Source organism: Scyliorhinus canicula, chromosome 11 (genome assembly GCF_902713615.1).
Source record: "Scyliorhinus canicula chromosome 11, sScyCan1.1, whole genome shotgun sequence".
In the NCBI taxonomy this organism is placed as follows: domain Eukaryota; kingdom Metazoa; phylum Chordata; class Chondrichthyes; order Carcharhiniformes; family Scyliorhinidae; genus Scyliorhinus; species Scyliorhinus canicula.
The window spans coordinates 20,781,158-20,795,450 of record NC_052156.1 but is presented as its reverse complement, the minus strand read 5'-3'; the positions used below and the strand labels follow the sequence as shown (position 1 = coordinate 20,795,450).

The 14,293-nt window shown below is 45.4% G+C and overlaps 1 protein-coding gene across 1 annotated transcript in view; it reads right to left on the bottom strand.

Annotated features, from left to right (window-relative positions):
* Positions 1-2,299: 2,299 nt before the first annotated feature.
* The window catches only part of zgc:171775 (STKc_p38 domain-containing protein), a 32,676-nt gene continuing 20,682 nt past the window's right edge, over positions 2,300-14,293 (bottom strand). Inside the window, exons 6-12 of the mRNA XM_038812473.1 lie at positions 12,397-12,444; positions 10,708-10,822; positions 9,008-9,079; positions 7,648-7,727; positions 5,970-6,048; positions 5,448-5,621; positions 2,300-2,665 (exon numbers count right to left, since the gene is read on the bottom strand). Of these exons, the coding sequence (XP_038668401.1) occupies positions 2,604-2,665; positions 5,448-5,621; positions 5,970-6,048; positions 7,648-7,727; positions 9,008-9,079; positions 10,708-10,822; positions 12,397-12,444 (630 nt within the window). The 3' untranslated portion in view covers positions 2,300-2,603. The remainder of the gene's footprint in view (positions 2,666-5,447; positions 5,622-5,969; positions 6,049-7,647; positions 7,728-9,007; positions 9,080-10,707; positions 10,823-12,396; positions 12,445-14,293) is intronic.

The window sequence follows — 14,293 nt, the reverse complement described above, 5'->3', positions numbered from 1 at the left end:
GTGCTCGCTGACCTACATTGGCTCCCGCCTTGATTTTAACATTTTCAGCCTTGTTTTTAAATTCTGCATGGCCTCGCCCCTGCCTATATCTCAAATCTCCAGAGCGGCACAGTGGTTAGCACTGCTGACTCACGACAGTGCCAAGGTCCCGAGTTCGATCCTGACCCAGTGTCATTCTCTGTGGAGTTTGCACATTCTCCCCGTGTCTCACTCCCACAATCCAAAGATGTGCAGGGTAGGTGGATTGGCTTTGCTAAATTGCCCTTTAATTAGAAAAAATAAAAACAATTAAAAAAAATAATCTCTAATCTCCTTCTGCTCTGCAACCCTGCAAGATATCCACGCTCATCTGATTCTGATCGCGCTGCACCGTCAGTTGTTTAGGACCTGAGGTTTGGCATTCCACCCTCTTCCTCCTACCTTGCTTTCCTCCTTTAAGGCACTCCTTAAAACTTTTCTTGTTTGACCAAGACTTTGGTCATCTGACCTAATAGGCAGTATTTAATGGAGGAGTTGAGGGTCTTACCTGCCGGCTGGGGAGCTGGTGAGAGCCCACCATCACCTCCTTTAGGGGAGACATGCTGCACGAAATGTCAGTCAGCCACAGCCAGTGCAGTGGTGGCCCTTCCCTGGGATTGAGGACCCCCAAGAGGTGGAGATCCTGCTTCTCAAGAGCTGCCAACCAATCTGACTATGGTAGCTCTTTGTTGGTTGGCAGTGCCAGTGGGAACCCAGTGCCTGCTGGTGGTAATGTACCCACCTGAAGCTGAGGATTTCCATCGGTTCAAACACAGCGGAGTGACTGGAGGTACGAAGGGGTTGGGATGGGGGGGCAATCAGCAGCAAAGACATGGGGGTGAGTTAGCAAGTCCCTTTCTTTTTTTTTTCAATGAAGGGGAAATTTAGCATAGCCAATCCACCTACCCTACCCATCTTTGGGCTGTGGGGGTGAGATGCACGCAGACACGGGGAGAATGTGCAAATTCCATAGTGACATGGATTGAACCCGGGTCCTCGGCACCATGAGGCAGCAGTGCTAACCACCGCCACCATGCCGCCCCACGTTCCCTTATGCTTGGCACCTCATCAATCAGGCACTGCGTGCCTTTGGATGAAAGATCCTTCTCTTTCCCCCCAAACTCTCCAGGAGCCCACAAGCAAATCGCACAGGGTGCTTTCAGGCTCCTTGCTTACCAGTGATGGAATGTGATTCACTATGGGCATCAGTTGGCCACTTTAACGGTCTCAATTGGCAGCAGGGCAAGGAGGCTATGCAAGAACCTTTCCTCTACAGACTGCATCAGGGCAGAGGTGGGAAGGCTGCAGGTCCCCAACCACCCTCCTGTCTGACTAAATGGTACCCACAACTACCAATCCCACCATGGGGGAGGGCATAAATACTGTTTCTACCCCCCCAAATGCACTGATGTAACCTTGGACACCATTTCTATCAGCACAAACTATGAATTTTTAAAAATAAATTTAGAGTACCAAATTCCTTTTTTTTTCAATTAAGGGGCTAGTCTACCTAACCTGCACATCTTTGGGTTGTGGGGGCGAAACCCACGCAGACACGGGGAGAATGTGCAAACTCCACACGGACAGTGACCCAGAGCTGGGATCGAATGTGGGACCACGGTGCCGTGAGGCAGCATTGCTAACCATTGCGCCACAGTGCTGCCCTGCGTAAACTATGAAATAATGGAAATTTGCTCTCTGGCAGATATCAGCAGCTTAGATACAAAATATAATCATCTATGATTGTCATACTAACATTGGAGATTGGGGAAATTCATTCATTGTTGTATCAAACTAGCATCATGTGTGACGACCGCCACAGATTTCCTTGTCAGCATACAATTACCAAAGATAAAGATTCCCTCAGACAGCTTACCGGAGTAGTCATCATTGTTGTTTTGAATGTAATTTTCTCCCATCAAGTTAGTGAATGATGCTAGGGGGAAGATTCCATGGCTTTGGGCATTCTGTTAACTTCATGTGTGACGGTGAATGTCAACAGGCTATTTTGCAACAGGATGGTATATCACAACTGTCACATGCATCTATGGCCCAGCAGAGGTCAGTAGACAGCAATCAGCAGTAGGAAAAATAGGCAATATCAAAAATAAACTCCTTTGCCCTGTAGATGCTGATGTTAATTGCAGCCAACTCAGTACAAATGAGGAATTGGTGGGAACTTGCTAGATAATGCTTTTAAAAACAGGGCCAAAATAGCCTTGATCCTCGCTGTTTAAGAATGGTGATTCGGTCAGATACAGGACAATGGCCATCCATTGTGCCTGCTTAGACTTGCCATAGGTCCAATTTGATTGGATGAGAAAGCAGATGGATGCTGAATCCATTTGCCTGGATTTGACTACACGTTTTTTTTTCTTGTGATTGTAGCTTTGCTCAGAAAATAAATTGGAAATATTGCTGTACTCATCATCTGTGGGGCAAAGGAAAGAAATGGATGCAAATTAGCAGCAGAGGCCTGGCTTTGTGATTTTTGAGCTGTGTTTTTTTGTAATGGTGATGTAAAAAAATACTGAAGAAATTGCATTCTCTCATTTTAAAAGTACAACTAATCACGATGGAGCACATCATGTTGCCATTTGCCTCGGGTTGTCTGGATCGAAGGTTGTGATCTCCATGTGAAGAAGGCCTGCAAAAGGAAAGCACCGATTTTAGAAATGGAATTACTCGAATATGCCGCAGTACCCATTGGAACAGACTGTGATTTTCCTGGAAGCAGGATTCAAAGCATTGCCAACGTTGTCAAACATAGTCATGTTCCTTAACCATTCTTAAATACGGTGAGGATCACGGCTATTCTGGCTTAAGTTTTTAAAAGGCATTATTTAACGACAGCACAGGCCTAAAGTTCTCGTCAATTCCCAATTTGTATAGTCTCATCCTTGCACATTCGTGGACAAGTAGATAATTATATTAGCTTTCAGATTCTCATTACATAGACTGATCTCCACCAGCATTCCTGTCCATGCATAGCACAGGTCTGATACATGTGCAGCTTCTTTCCATGCACCCTAATGATACCCTTCCCCATTTATAAACATCAAACCAGCCCTTGCCCTGTCACCAATAATTCCCTGGTGATGCACAGTAAAATACACCTTCACTACTTAATTTAACAATGCACTTCTATACAGTTATCAACCATTCCTAAATTTGGTACACCACAGGTAAGATCCAAAGCAGTGTGCTCCTCTTTCCCACCCCTCCTTCCGCCAATTTGTTTTGTATTTAACAACGCTCCTGTCCATGCTGAACTTGTGCAATGCCTGTCCTAGCATAAGGAGTAAAAAATGAGGGTCACTAATGCACATAAACATATTACAAGAAAAACAGTATAGTGGAAGTCCTGTCCAATATGTCAATGTCTACTCACATCCAAATTAAAACTTTGAAGATCGGTATTTCGAACCAGTGAAATGGTTTGCATAGAAGATGTGTGCACTGTTCAGCCTGTTTAATATAGGACAGTGATGCACCATTCTGTCCAGCAGAGAGTGCAAGCGCAGGAGGTTTTAGTCAATGGAATGATATTTTCCTGCCATAAGCTTGTAACGAGGAAACACGAGAAAATAACTGACCCCAATCAGTTCAAATTGGACTGTCCATCTCTACATCTTACCATGATGTGGAGATGCCAGCGTTGGATTGGAGTGGACACAGTAAGACATCTTACAACGCCAGATTAAAGTCCAACAAATTTATTTGGAAACACTAGCTTTTGGAGCGCAGCTCCTTCATCAGATCAGTGAAGAGGTGGGTTCCACAAACACATACACAGAAAAGATCAATGATGCAAGATTATACTTTGAATGAGAGTCTTTGCAGGTAATTAAGTCTTTACTTCTGTACATATAGGTGGCGTAGTAGAGTTGACTCGTCTGCTTGCCGGTATCCCGCAGCTGGTCCTGAGCGCAAGTTGAGAATATGGACTCTTCTTTGTTTCCAAGTTGCAGCGTCTGCTGTAGAGCAGACGCTGTACGAGGTGGTTGAGGAATGTTCCCTTCCAGTTGGGGAACACTTCAGCAGTCAATGAAATGAATGAAAATCGCTTATTGTCACGAGTAGGCTTCAATGAAGTTACTGTGAAAAGCCCCTAGTCGCCACATTCCGGCGCCTGTCCGGGGAGGCTGGTACGGGAATCGAACCGTGCTGCTGGCCTGCTTGGTCTGCTTTAAAAGCCAGCGATTTAGCCTGGTGAGCTAAACCAGCCCCTGGGCATTCAGCTTCTGATCTTCGGGCAAGCGTTCTCCAAGGCAGCCTTCAGGACACACGACAATGCAGAATCGCCGAGCAGAAACTGATAGACAAGTTCAGCACGCATGAATACGGTCTCAACCGGGACCTTGAATTCATGTCTCACTACATTCATTTCCCACCATCTTGCCTGGGCTTGAGAAATCCTACCAACTGTCCTCTTTAACCTGTGATTATCCCTTTCTCCAGATGTACCATATAGACCTGTAAAGACTTAATTACCTGCAAAGACACGCATTCAAAATATCATCTTGAATCATTGACTTTGTCTATATATGTGTTTGTGGAAGCCACCTCTTCTCTCACCTGATGAAGAAGCTGCGCTCGAAAGCCAGTGATTCCAAATAAACCTGTTGGACTTTAACCTGGTATTGTAAGACTTCTTACTGTACATCTTGCCAGTCTCCTTCACACAAATTGCAAATGCACTACCTCACTGTAGGAAAGTAACAGAGAACTCTTTCAAAAGACCACCAATCTTAAGGAACCAATGCAATTTAAATATATGAAATAAAAATGTATTTGATTGGACATGACTTTAATGTTACTGTTTTTCAGCCCATAGGTGACTGCAATATTGGTTTAGATCTCCAGGGCAATAGACATACTGGAGTATGAACAGCTCAGTACAGAATCCAATTGCCTCAGCATCTGAGACAAGCCATGCCACGACCAGTTGGGAAAGGTCAGCTGCTGTACAGTCATTTGAAGTTAACTAAATATCAAGTCATTTCCATTTGGGATTTCTACATTACCAGGAATGAGTGGCAGCTGTGAAATTTGAGCCTTGGATTAACTAGTTCTTTCCCACTAAGGGCAGAATCTGACTATATACACAATGTAGCACAGAATGGAAGTGCTCCAAGTGGAGTATTAAGCAGATCATGCCCATGCCCTCCCACATAATAGATGACGGTTCTCCCTATGCCAACATTACCACGCAGTCAAGTGAGCGCAGATTCTTCACTGCCATTGGGATGTTGTAAATATTGGAAGTTCTACCAACCCAGGCTGTCCTTGCGCATTTCCTTTCAAAGCAGCATAGATGGAAAAGCGGTACGTTTACCCATCATTTCAACCATGGAGGTGCACCACACAGCTTGCAAAAAAATAAGAATTTTCCCATTCTATGGTGAGATACGCTGAGTAACATTTACTTTTCCATTCTTCAATCTTTAGGTCCAGATTTTCAAAGGAATCATCATATGGTTCTGCCACTGGCTCATTGTCTGGATCGTGATATTCACTAAGGTAAGGATGTGCTAATGCATCACAAGCTTTTATTCTCTCATCAGGATCTAGATGCAGCATCTTTTCCAACAAATCAACAGCTAGTGGAGAAGAGGGAGAGATAGGGAAATTAGTCTCATCTCAAAACATGCTATATACATCCAAAATCCACAGCACGTTTGTTGCATAAAAACATTCCACACCCACTCTGAACAAAACAATCAGTACTATACTCTGAAGACCAAGATTCTGTTTCGCCTATTTTCAGATCTTTAGACCTTTAGAATTATAACTTGCCTCTTTATGATTTTTTTATTTCATTCTGTATCCAAGCTACTTGCTGTTCTGAGGAATGTCAGTTTACTCTAGAGGAAATTGTGTTACCCTTGTGTAATTACCCCTCTTATCAACCCATCCCCTCACAAAAGCTTTACCAGTATTTCCAATACCTTCTTTTTTCATGTCGGGAAAAACCTGTCGGAAATCTTTCTTCCCTTTTGGTGTGAGGGAGTAAACATAGTTTCTTGCCTGCAGAGATCCAAAGATATTAATCACAAACAAGCTCTCTCAGGCATCATTTAGGTAACAATGTCAAATGCTGCAATCCAGAGTTCAGAGTACCGAATATTCCATGGAGTCTGTGCCACATTTCATGTGTCGACTGCATTGTTAAATGCTCAACATCCCCTTGGCTTAATGAGTATATTCAGATGGTGCTTGAACCATACTGACCAGCAGGATCCCAGGTTCAATTTGTGCTGAGTTACCTCATGTCAATTGTGTGGTGGTAGGAGGGATCTATCAATAAGCATCGTTCTCTAGGTTAGGGAGAGAACAATCAGCTCAGGTTTGTGAACTTGGTTGCTGTTCAGTGACTGCTGCTAAAGACCACATGCAAAAACTGGGTGATGAAAATATCAGCTTAACACTAATGCCCCTTCAGTCACTTACTGTCTTGGTTCATACAAAATAAATGGTTATTTGAATTGGATATGTAGCCAAACAAGAAGTCATTGCTATCAGAGGACATAGAACAGTACAGCACAGAACAGGCCCTTCGGCCCTCAATGTTGTGCCGAGCCATGATCACCCTACTCAAACCCACGTATCCACCCTATACCCGTAACCCAACAACCCCCCCTTAACCTTACTTTTTTATTAGGACACTACGGGCAATTTAGCATGACCAATCCACCTAACCCACACATCTTTGGACTGTGGGAGGAAACCGGAGCACCCGGAGGAAACCCACGCACACGGGGAGGACGTGCAGACTCCACACAGACAGTGACCCAGCCGGGAATCGAACCTGGGACCCTGGAGCTGTGAAGCATTTATGCTAACCACCATGCTACCCTGCTGCCCAGGAGGATAGAGAATGACCAGAAAATAGCTTTGGGACGTCACCAGAGCGTAGAGTCTTAGAAATCATAGGAACACCACAGTGCAGAAAGAGGCCATTTGGCCCTTCGACTCTGCACCGACCTTCCAAAAGAGCACCCGACCTATCCCAGTAACCGCTACCTAACCTTTTGGACACAAAGGGATGATTTCACATGGGCGATTTAGCATGGCTAATCTACCTAAACTGCACATCTTTGGACTGAGAAGGGAAATCGGAGCATCTGGAGGAAACCCACACAGACATGGGGCAAACGTGCAAACTCTACACAGTCACCCAAGGTCGGAATCGAACCCAGGTCCCTGGCACTGTGAGGCAACAGTGCTAACCACTAGCACCATGCTGCCATAGTCATAGAGAAAAATAGTTCTAGAGGGAAAAAAGTATTCACAGGAGTCTCTGAAAATACATCCTTATGCTCTATCAAAATTCTTCAAGGATCTAAAAAGTAACCTTTATTTCATATCACTTCCTAGTAAGTTACAGCCATTGTGCCTCAGTAAAAACCTTATCTTTGAATCAGTGGGTTGCGAGTTGAAATCTGACTCCAGTAACTTCAAACACAAAATCTTGACTGACACTCCAAAGAGCACTGCACTGTCGGAGACACTGCTTTCTCAGGTGAAGGCAAAATATCCCACATTACTATTTTGAAAGAGAGTATGGGAATTTGTCCTGTGTCCTGGAAAAATTTTGAAAGATTATTTCTGTCAACTTGTACATACCTCCTCACTCTGCATCTTATCTATCAGAGATCGCGGTGGTGTTCCTGTCACATTCATGATCTTTTTCAGTTGATCAAAATCTGCACAGAAGAGTTAAAGGACAACCCAGATACAGAGAGTAATTGTCATAACACAGCCCTGATAAATAAATAACCTTTTATTGTCACAAGTAGGCTTACATTGACACTGCAATGAAGTTACTGTGAAAAGCTCCTAGTCGCCACATTCCGGCACCTGTTCGGGTACACAGAGAGAGAAATCAGAATTCTCAGCTGGTACAGGAATTGAACCCGCGCTGCTGGCCTTGTTCTGCATCACAAACCAGCTGTCTAGCCCACTGAGCTAAACCAGCCCACTTCCATTTATATGTATCATGTCTGTCTATGTTTTAACACATACTCAGGAAGAGTATACACGATCCTCCGAAGTTCAATAAACTAGACATTGAACACGCAGGAAATTTCATCATTTGAAAATAAATTTTTTCAAATTTTCAGAAAAGCCCATTGTCACACCTCTTCCCTTTTTAAAAAAAGGATTTCATGGAATGTCAGAGGTAAAGTTTCAATCCTAAACTCTGCACAAACCCCTCTCACCTCCTCCAATTTTGGGCACAGGCAGTCTATTTGTATCGCTGTATAATTACCATAGTCGCACAGGCTGCTTTCCCCTTTGACTGGTGGTGATTTAACCCAAGGATCACCACACCTCAGGCAAAGGACAAGGTTGAGAAGGTAGAGCCTTCATGAATAACCTCAGCCAGTCCAGGAATTGAACCCATGCTGTTGGCCTTGCTCTGCATCACAAACCAGCTGTTCATCCAACTGAGCATGTATAATTATACCTCAAACAGGGATACCACTTTTTGCCAAATCTTTTTAGGGAGATTTCTGGTTCCACCTATTATTCAGTCACTGGGACTGTGTTCAAATGGAGTCATAAAATAAATCAGAGACAAGAAAGATGCTTCAGAAATGCATAAAACTTGCGCCCGCTATTTATTTCAAGTAACAATTGACAAAATTATACGATCCTATGCAGTTAATGTAAATGCACCTAAATTCAGAGTCAGGACACAACTTGACATCAGGTGAAGAGGAGTGAGAGTCAGTTCTGGTCCTGATATCTGATTTACACTCTACAATACTATGCACACTGTAAAGCCAAACATACTTTTCCTCCTCACTTCGGAAGTTTCCAATTAAGCTGAAAAGAAATGTTTGACTTTGAAAGGGAATGATTGGAATGTGTTCCCACTGGCTGAACAGGAGTTTTTTTCTGAAAGTTGCTTTCAGCCACCAATGGACAAGCTTCTTCCCATTCAAAGTAACTGATTGGTTAATATTTCATTCAAGGATACGATCAAATCCAGGGAAGATCACAGACCTTGTGACCATCTCAGCCAAGATGCACCCCACCGACCAAATATCCACTGCAGGAGCGTGTAAGAGAAATGATAGCAAGAGTTTGACAAATTACCAAAAGTACCAAGTGTGCTTAAAAAATAAATTGTGTAAAGTTTTTTGAGACATCAAATCTGACAAGGCACTGCCCAAATGCATGAATTGTATTATTGTAATAATTTTCTCATCCTCCAGCTGCCCACAGTGTTTTCTTCTCATTTTAGGAGAAGATAGTTTGTACTTCATGATAACGCAATACTTTAATTATCCAGAACACAAGCTAAGAAGGTCAAATAGCTGAACATGTCAAGCAACTTCCGTGGAGAAATAGAATCAGTCAGTCGAAGTTTTACTCCTTAAAAGTCTTCCTGACTCCTCAGGAAGGCTCTCCAGACTGAAAATGTTGACTGACTCGCCTCCATTATTCTAAAGATTCTGCCTCTTCTGCGGAGTACTCCAGTCCTTTCTGTTTTGTTTTCAGCTTTTGAGAATCAGGAGAAGGTGAACAGACCTTGTAAAACGACTAAAGGAGTGACCTAATAGAAGTTTTGATAAACTAGACGCAGAGAGAATGTTTCAATTTCTGACGAAGGGCACAACTGGAGGCCAGTCACTGAGAAATAAATGTCTTTGCCCAGAGAGTGGCAAGAATGTGCACTCACTATAATGAAAGTCATCAGTCTGCTCTCCCCCTTTGAGAGAGAGCGAGCTAACTGGTGGTGGCCTAACCTGAAGGTCACCAAACCTCGTGAGGGACAAGGTTGAGATGGCTTCATAGTAACCTCAGCTGGCATGAGAATTGAACCCGCGCTGTTGGTATCACTCTGCATCATAAACCAGTCATCCAACCAACTGAGATAACCAACCTCCTGGCTCACTAAAATATGGAGTCATTGATGCAAATAGTATAGTTTTGTTTAAGGGGAAGCAAGATAAACATATGAGGGAGAAAGAAATAGAGGGTTATACTGATTAGAGTTGCATTTGGAAGGATGAGAGGAGCTTTGAGCAGAGCATAAACACTGGCAAGGGTTGGTTGCGATTGTTTCTGTGCTAACACATTCTGGCCATCCATAGCATTCTGACAGAATATTTCAGATATAGCTTCATGATTGTCAGGCATGGCCTAGATACCCAACCGCCCATTCTTAATAAGTGAGCATTAACAGCAAAGCTACATGGGCTATTCAATCTTGGAGCAACATAACCCAGCTCCAGCAATGGGTCCCAATTTTAACTCTATGCAAATGGATGGGTTATGAGGCCAGTTAACATCTCACCCATGGTGTCCCTCACAGTCAACACACATGGTTTTCCAGCAAGAACAACCGGATAGTGACCAGGAGTGGGAATCCTGGAAGATTTTCCTTTACTAACCTAGGTACAGCAAGGCCAATTGAATTAACCTGTTGCCATCAGCACCATATGTCCCAGCTAACGTCAGCTAACTGCAAAAACTAGCAGTCAAATTTGGTGCCTGTGTCTAAATTCCTGACTAGTTAAACTCTGAACTATTTCTTCCTATAACTCATCTCAATCCTTAATAAAGTAACTTATGTAAAACTACTCTAATGGCATGCTAACTATTGCTGAACACCCCCGCCCCCTTCATATGCGGGTTGCTTCTTTATACTTTCAGGTTACCTCAGAATCCCACCTGAATAACTGTAGTGCATCCAATTCAGAATAATCTCAGGAGGTCGGTACCAGCGAGTTATAACATAGCCCGTCATCTCCGTCTCAGTAGGACGAGCTAGTCCAAAATCTAAAATCTGAAACAAAAGCTATTTAAGAAAAACGAATGCTGAGGTTTGATTTTACAACCACCATAACATTTTTTTATTTTTATTTTTTACACACTGGGATTAAGAACACATGGGAACATACAGGACAGAAAGAAACCATTGATGTCCACCAAGGGTCAAAAGAACTGCAGAGGGTCAGTATCGCTAAGTTATAACACCAGCTGCCCTCTCCAATCCAAGATCCAGAATTATGATGGACTATAAGTCAATAGTACGAAATCAAACGTACAAATTAGGAGCATGAGGAGGTGCTGGCATAGTGGTATTGTCTTGTAATCCAGAGACCCAGGGTAGTGCTTTAGTGCAGTGTTTTTCAAACTTTTTTCCCCGGGGACCCATTTTTACCAACCGGCCAACATTCGGGTCCCAACCCGGCCGACCTTCGCGACGCACGGCGGCCGACCTTCGCGACGCACGGCGGCCGAGCTTCGCGACGCACGGCGGCCGAGCTTCGCGACGCACGGCGGCCGACCTTCGCGACGCACGGCGGCCGACCTTCGCGACGCACGGCGGCCGACCTTCGCGACGCACGCCGGCCAACTTGTGCGACTCACCATGTTCTCTTGTTTGTTGCTGACAAAAATGGAGGAAATGGGTTTGGATCCCTTTGTCCCCAATGGTCCCTTTGTCCCCCAAACTTGAAAAAAAAAGGCTGCAACACTGGGGCCCTCCCAACACCCGTCAGCGGGTCGTGCCCCTGAGTTTGATGATGCCTGCTTTAGGGATCTGGGTTTGTATGCCACCACAGCAAATGGTGGAATATGAATTTAGTAAAATAAATCTGGAGTTAGATGTCCAATGAGGACCAAGAAGCTATTGTTGTAAAACCCACTAATGTGCTTTAAGAAAGAGAATCTGCCATCCTCACCTCACCTGCTCTTACCTGACTCCAGGCCCACAGCAATGTGGTTGACTCTTAAGAGCCCTCTCAAGGGCAACTACAGATGGGCAATAAATGTTGGCCTAGGTCTGAGACACCCACATTCTTTAAATAGCCTACTCTGCTAATCAACGAGAGTTGATCATGGCCTCAATTCCATATTCCACCTATCCTCTTCATTCTCTTGCTAGTCAAGAATCTTTCCACCTCTGCCTTAAAAATATTCAACGGCCCTGTCCCCACTCTCTGGGAAAAAGGGTTCCAAAGACTCCTAACTCTCCGATAGAAAAGATCTGAGAGTATTCTGCTGAGAGTTTTGTTTTGGAACGTTTGAATCTCAGTCAAACATTCATAATGAGCTCAGTTGTAATAATGGCTCTTGTCAAATGTCAAAAATGAAGCCTATTGAAACTGCAGGAGCAGATGTTAATTTTGTTTTTTTTATATAAATTCATTTTTTTCCAATTAAGGGACAATTTAGCATGGCCAATCCACCTACCCTGCACATCTTTTGGGTTGTGGAGGTGAAACCCACGCAAACACGGGGAGAATGTGCAAACTCCACACGGACAGTGAGCCGGAGCCAAGATCGAAACTTAGCAGATGTCCTGAGCACTTCCCAGTTCTGTGTGTACAGTTAGTGTCATAAATCTGCACTTACCTTTAGTTCACAGTTCTGGTTCACTGCTAGATTGCTGGGTTTGAGGTCCTGCAATGAAACAATTCATGTAACTACCTTTCAGAGCATCGAGCAGAGAATCAGCAAAATGTAGAGTCGGGAAGGAGGCCATTCGGTCCATCTTGTCCCTGCCGGCTGTCAAGTAGCCATCCAGCCCCATCCTGCTCTCCAGTTTGGAGTTCGTAGCAATGTACATCACGGCACTTCAAGTGCACATCGAAGTACTTTTTAAATTTTATGAGGGTTTCTCTCTGTACCACCATTCAGGAAATGAGTTTCAGAAGATCCGCCCCACCCTCTGAGAGACAATGCTTCCCCTCCAATACCCTCCAAATTTCCTACCTCTCACTCTAAATCTGTCCCCTTCAACAGTGGAATAGAGCCTCCTGATCCACTCTATCTGGACCCCTCAAATTTATACACTGGCATTAATTATCACAATAGAAAAGTTAATGGGTGTGATCCTCCCACTGCGTCGAGCTCGGCCGGGAGAATCGTGACAGAGGCCTGAATCGGGCTTCACGTCGAGGCGCACGCCGCAATCTGGATCATGACTCGCTGGGTGTGATCCAGATAAACATATTTATCATTTAAATATGCATGGCTGATTTGAGGCTGTATTCCCCAGCATCTGGAAGTCACTGGCTGCACTGGCACAGCCTCAACTGGGCGCCAATTAGTACTGGTCTCCACAAGAGGAGACCATGTGCGATGGCCACTTATGGGTCTCAGAGGCCATTGCAACTCCCCAGGTGCTCAAGATAGGGAAGCATAGTACCCTTGCACCCTCCCGGCACCTGGGCACCCTGGCAGTGCCAACTGGGCACACTGGCAGTGCCAGCCTGGTGCTGTGTCTGTCTGCACAGCTGGCACTTGTAGGGTTACAAGGGCACTACCGAGGTGCCAACCTGGCACCCACCCTGGGACAGGGCCCGAGGGGGGGCCATGCCCATGAAAGGGTGGTATAAAGGACGTTGAGGTGATGGGGTGTATGTCGGGGCATCATAAACGTTGTCATAGAATTTGCAGTGCTGAAGGAGGCCATTTGGCCCATCGAGTCTGCACCGGCCCTTACAAAGAGCACCCTACTCAAGCCCACATATCTACCCTATCCCCGTAACCCAGCAAACCCCACTTAAACTTTTTGGACACTAAGGGCAATTTAGCATGGCCAAACCACATAACCCGCACAAGTTTGGACTGAGAGAGGAAACTGGAGCACCCGGAGGAAACTCACGCAGACACAGGGAGGATGTGCAGACTCTGTACAGACAGTGACCCAGCTAGGAATCGAACCTGGAACCCTGGAGCTGTGAAGTAATCGTGCTAACCACTATGCTGCTGTTGGGTGGGGGGGGGGGGGGGGGGGGGGGGGGAGAATGAGAGAGCCGGAAAAGCGGGGCCCCTCAGCCAGCCCATAGTGGGAGGTCCTCACTTTGGGTAATTTTCTTGTCTGTGAGGCGTGACACTGTTTGTCGGTGGGGGAGGGGGGGTCACCCTCAAGCTCATTTAGAGTTTGGGGCACCCTATCAAAACGGCGCCCTGATCCCGGAGGACCCATTCTCAATAGTGAGTTCAGCTCCCCACTGCTGAGTAAATTTCTAAGTGTGGGCTAGATCGGGGAGAAACACCACGGGCACGATATTCCTTTCCCGCGCGGCATCGGGAAGGCCGTCGTGAACTCGGCCGAGTCTCCTCGCACCCTAGTCACCCCCCCCCCCCCCCCCCCCCCCCCCCCCCCCCAGGTGGCTAGGAGCGGCGTTGTGAGAAACTCGGCCGCCGGGCCTTGACGCTTGCGTCAAAGCGGCGCGCCGAGAATGACGCGACGGCGGCGCCTAAGTGACGTCAGCCGCGCATGCGCAGGTTGGCTGGCTCCAAC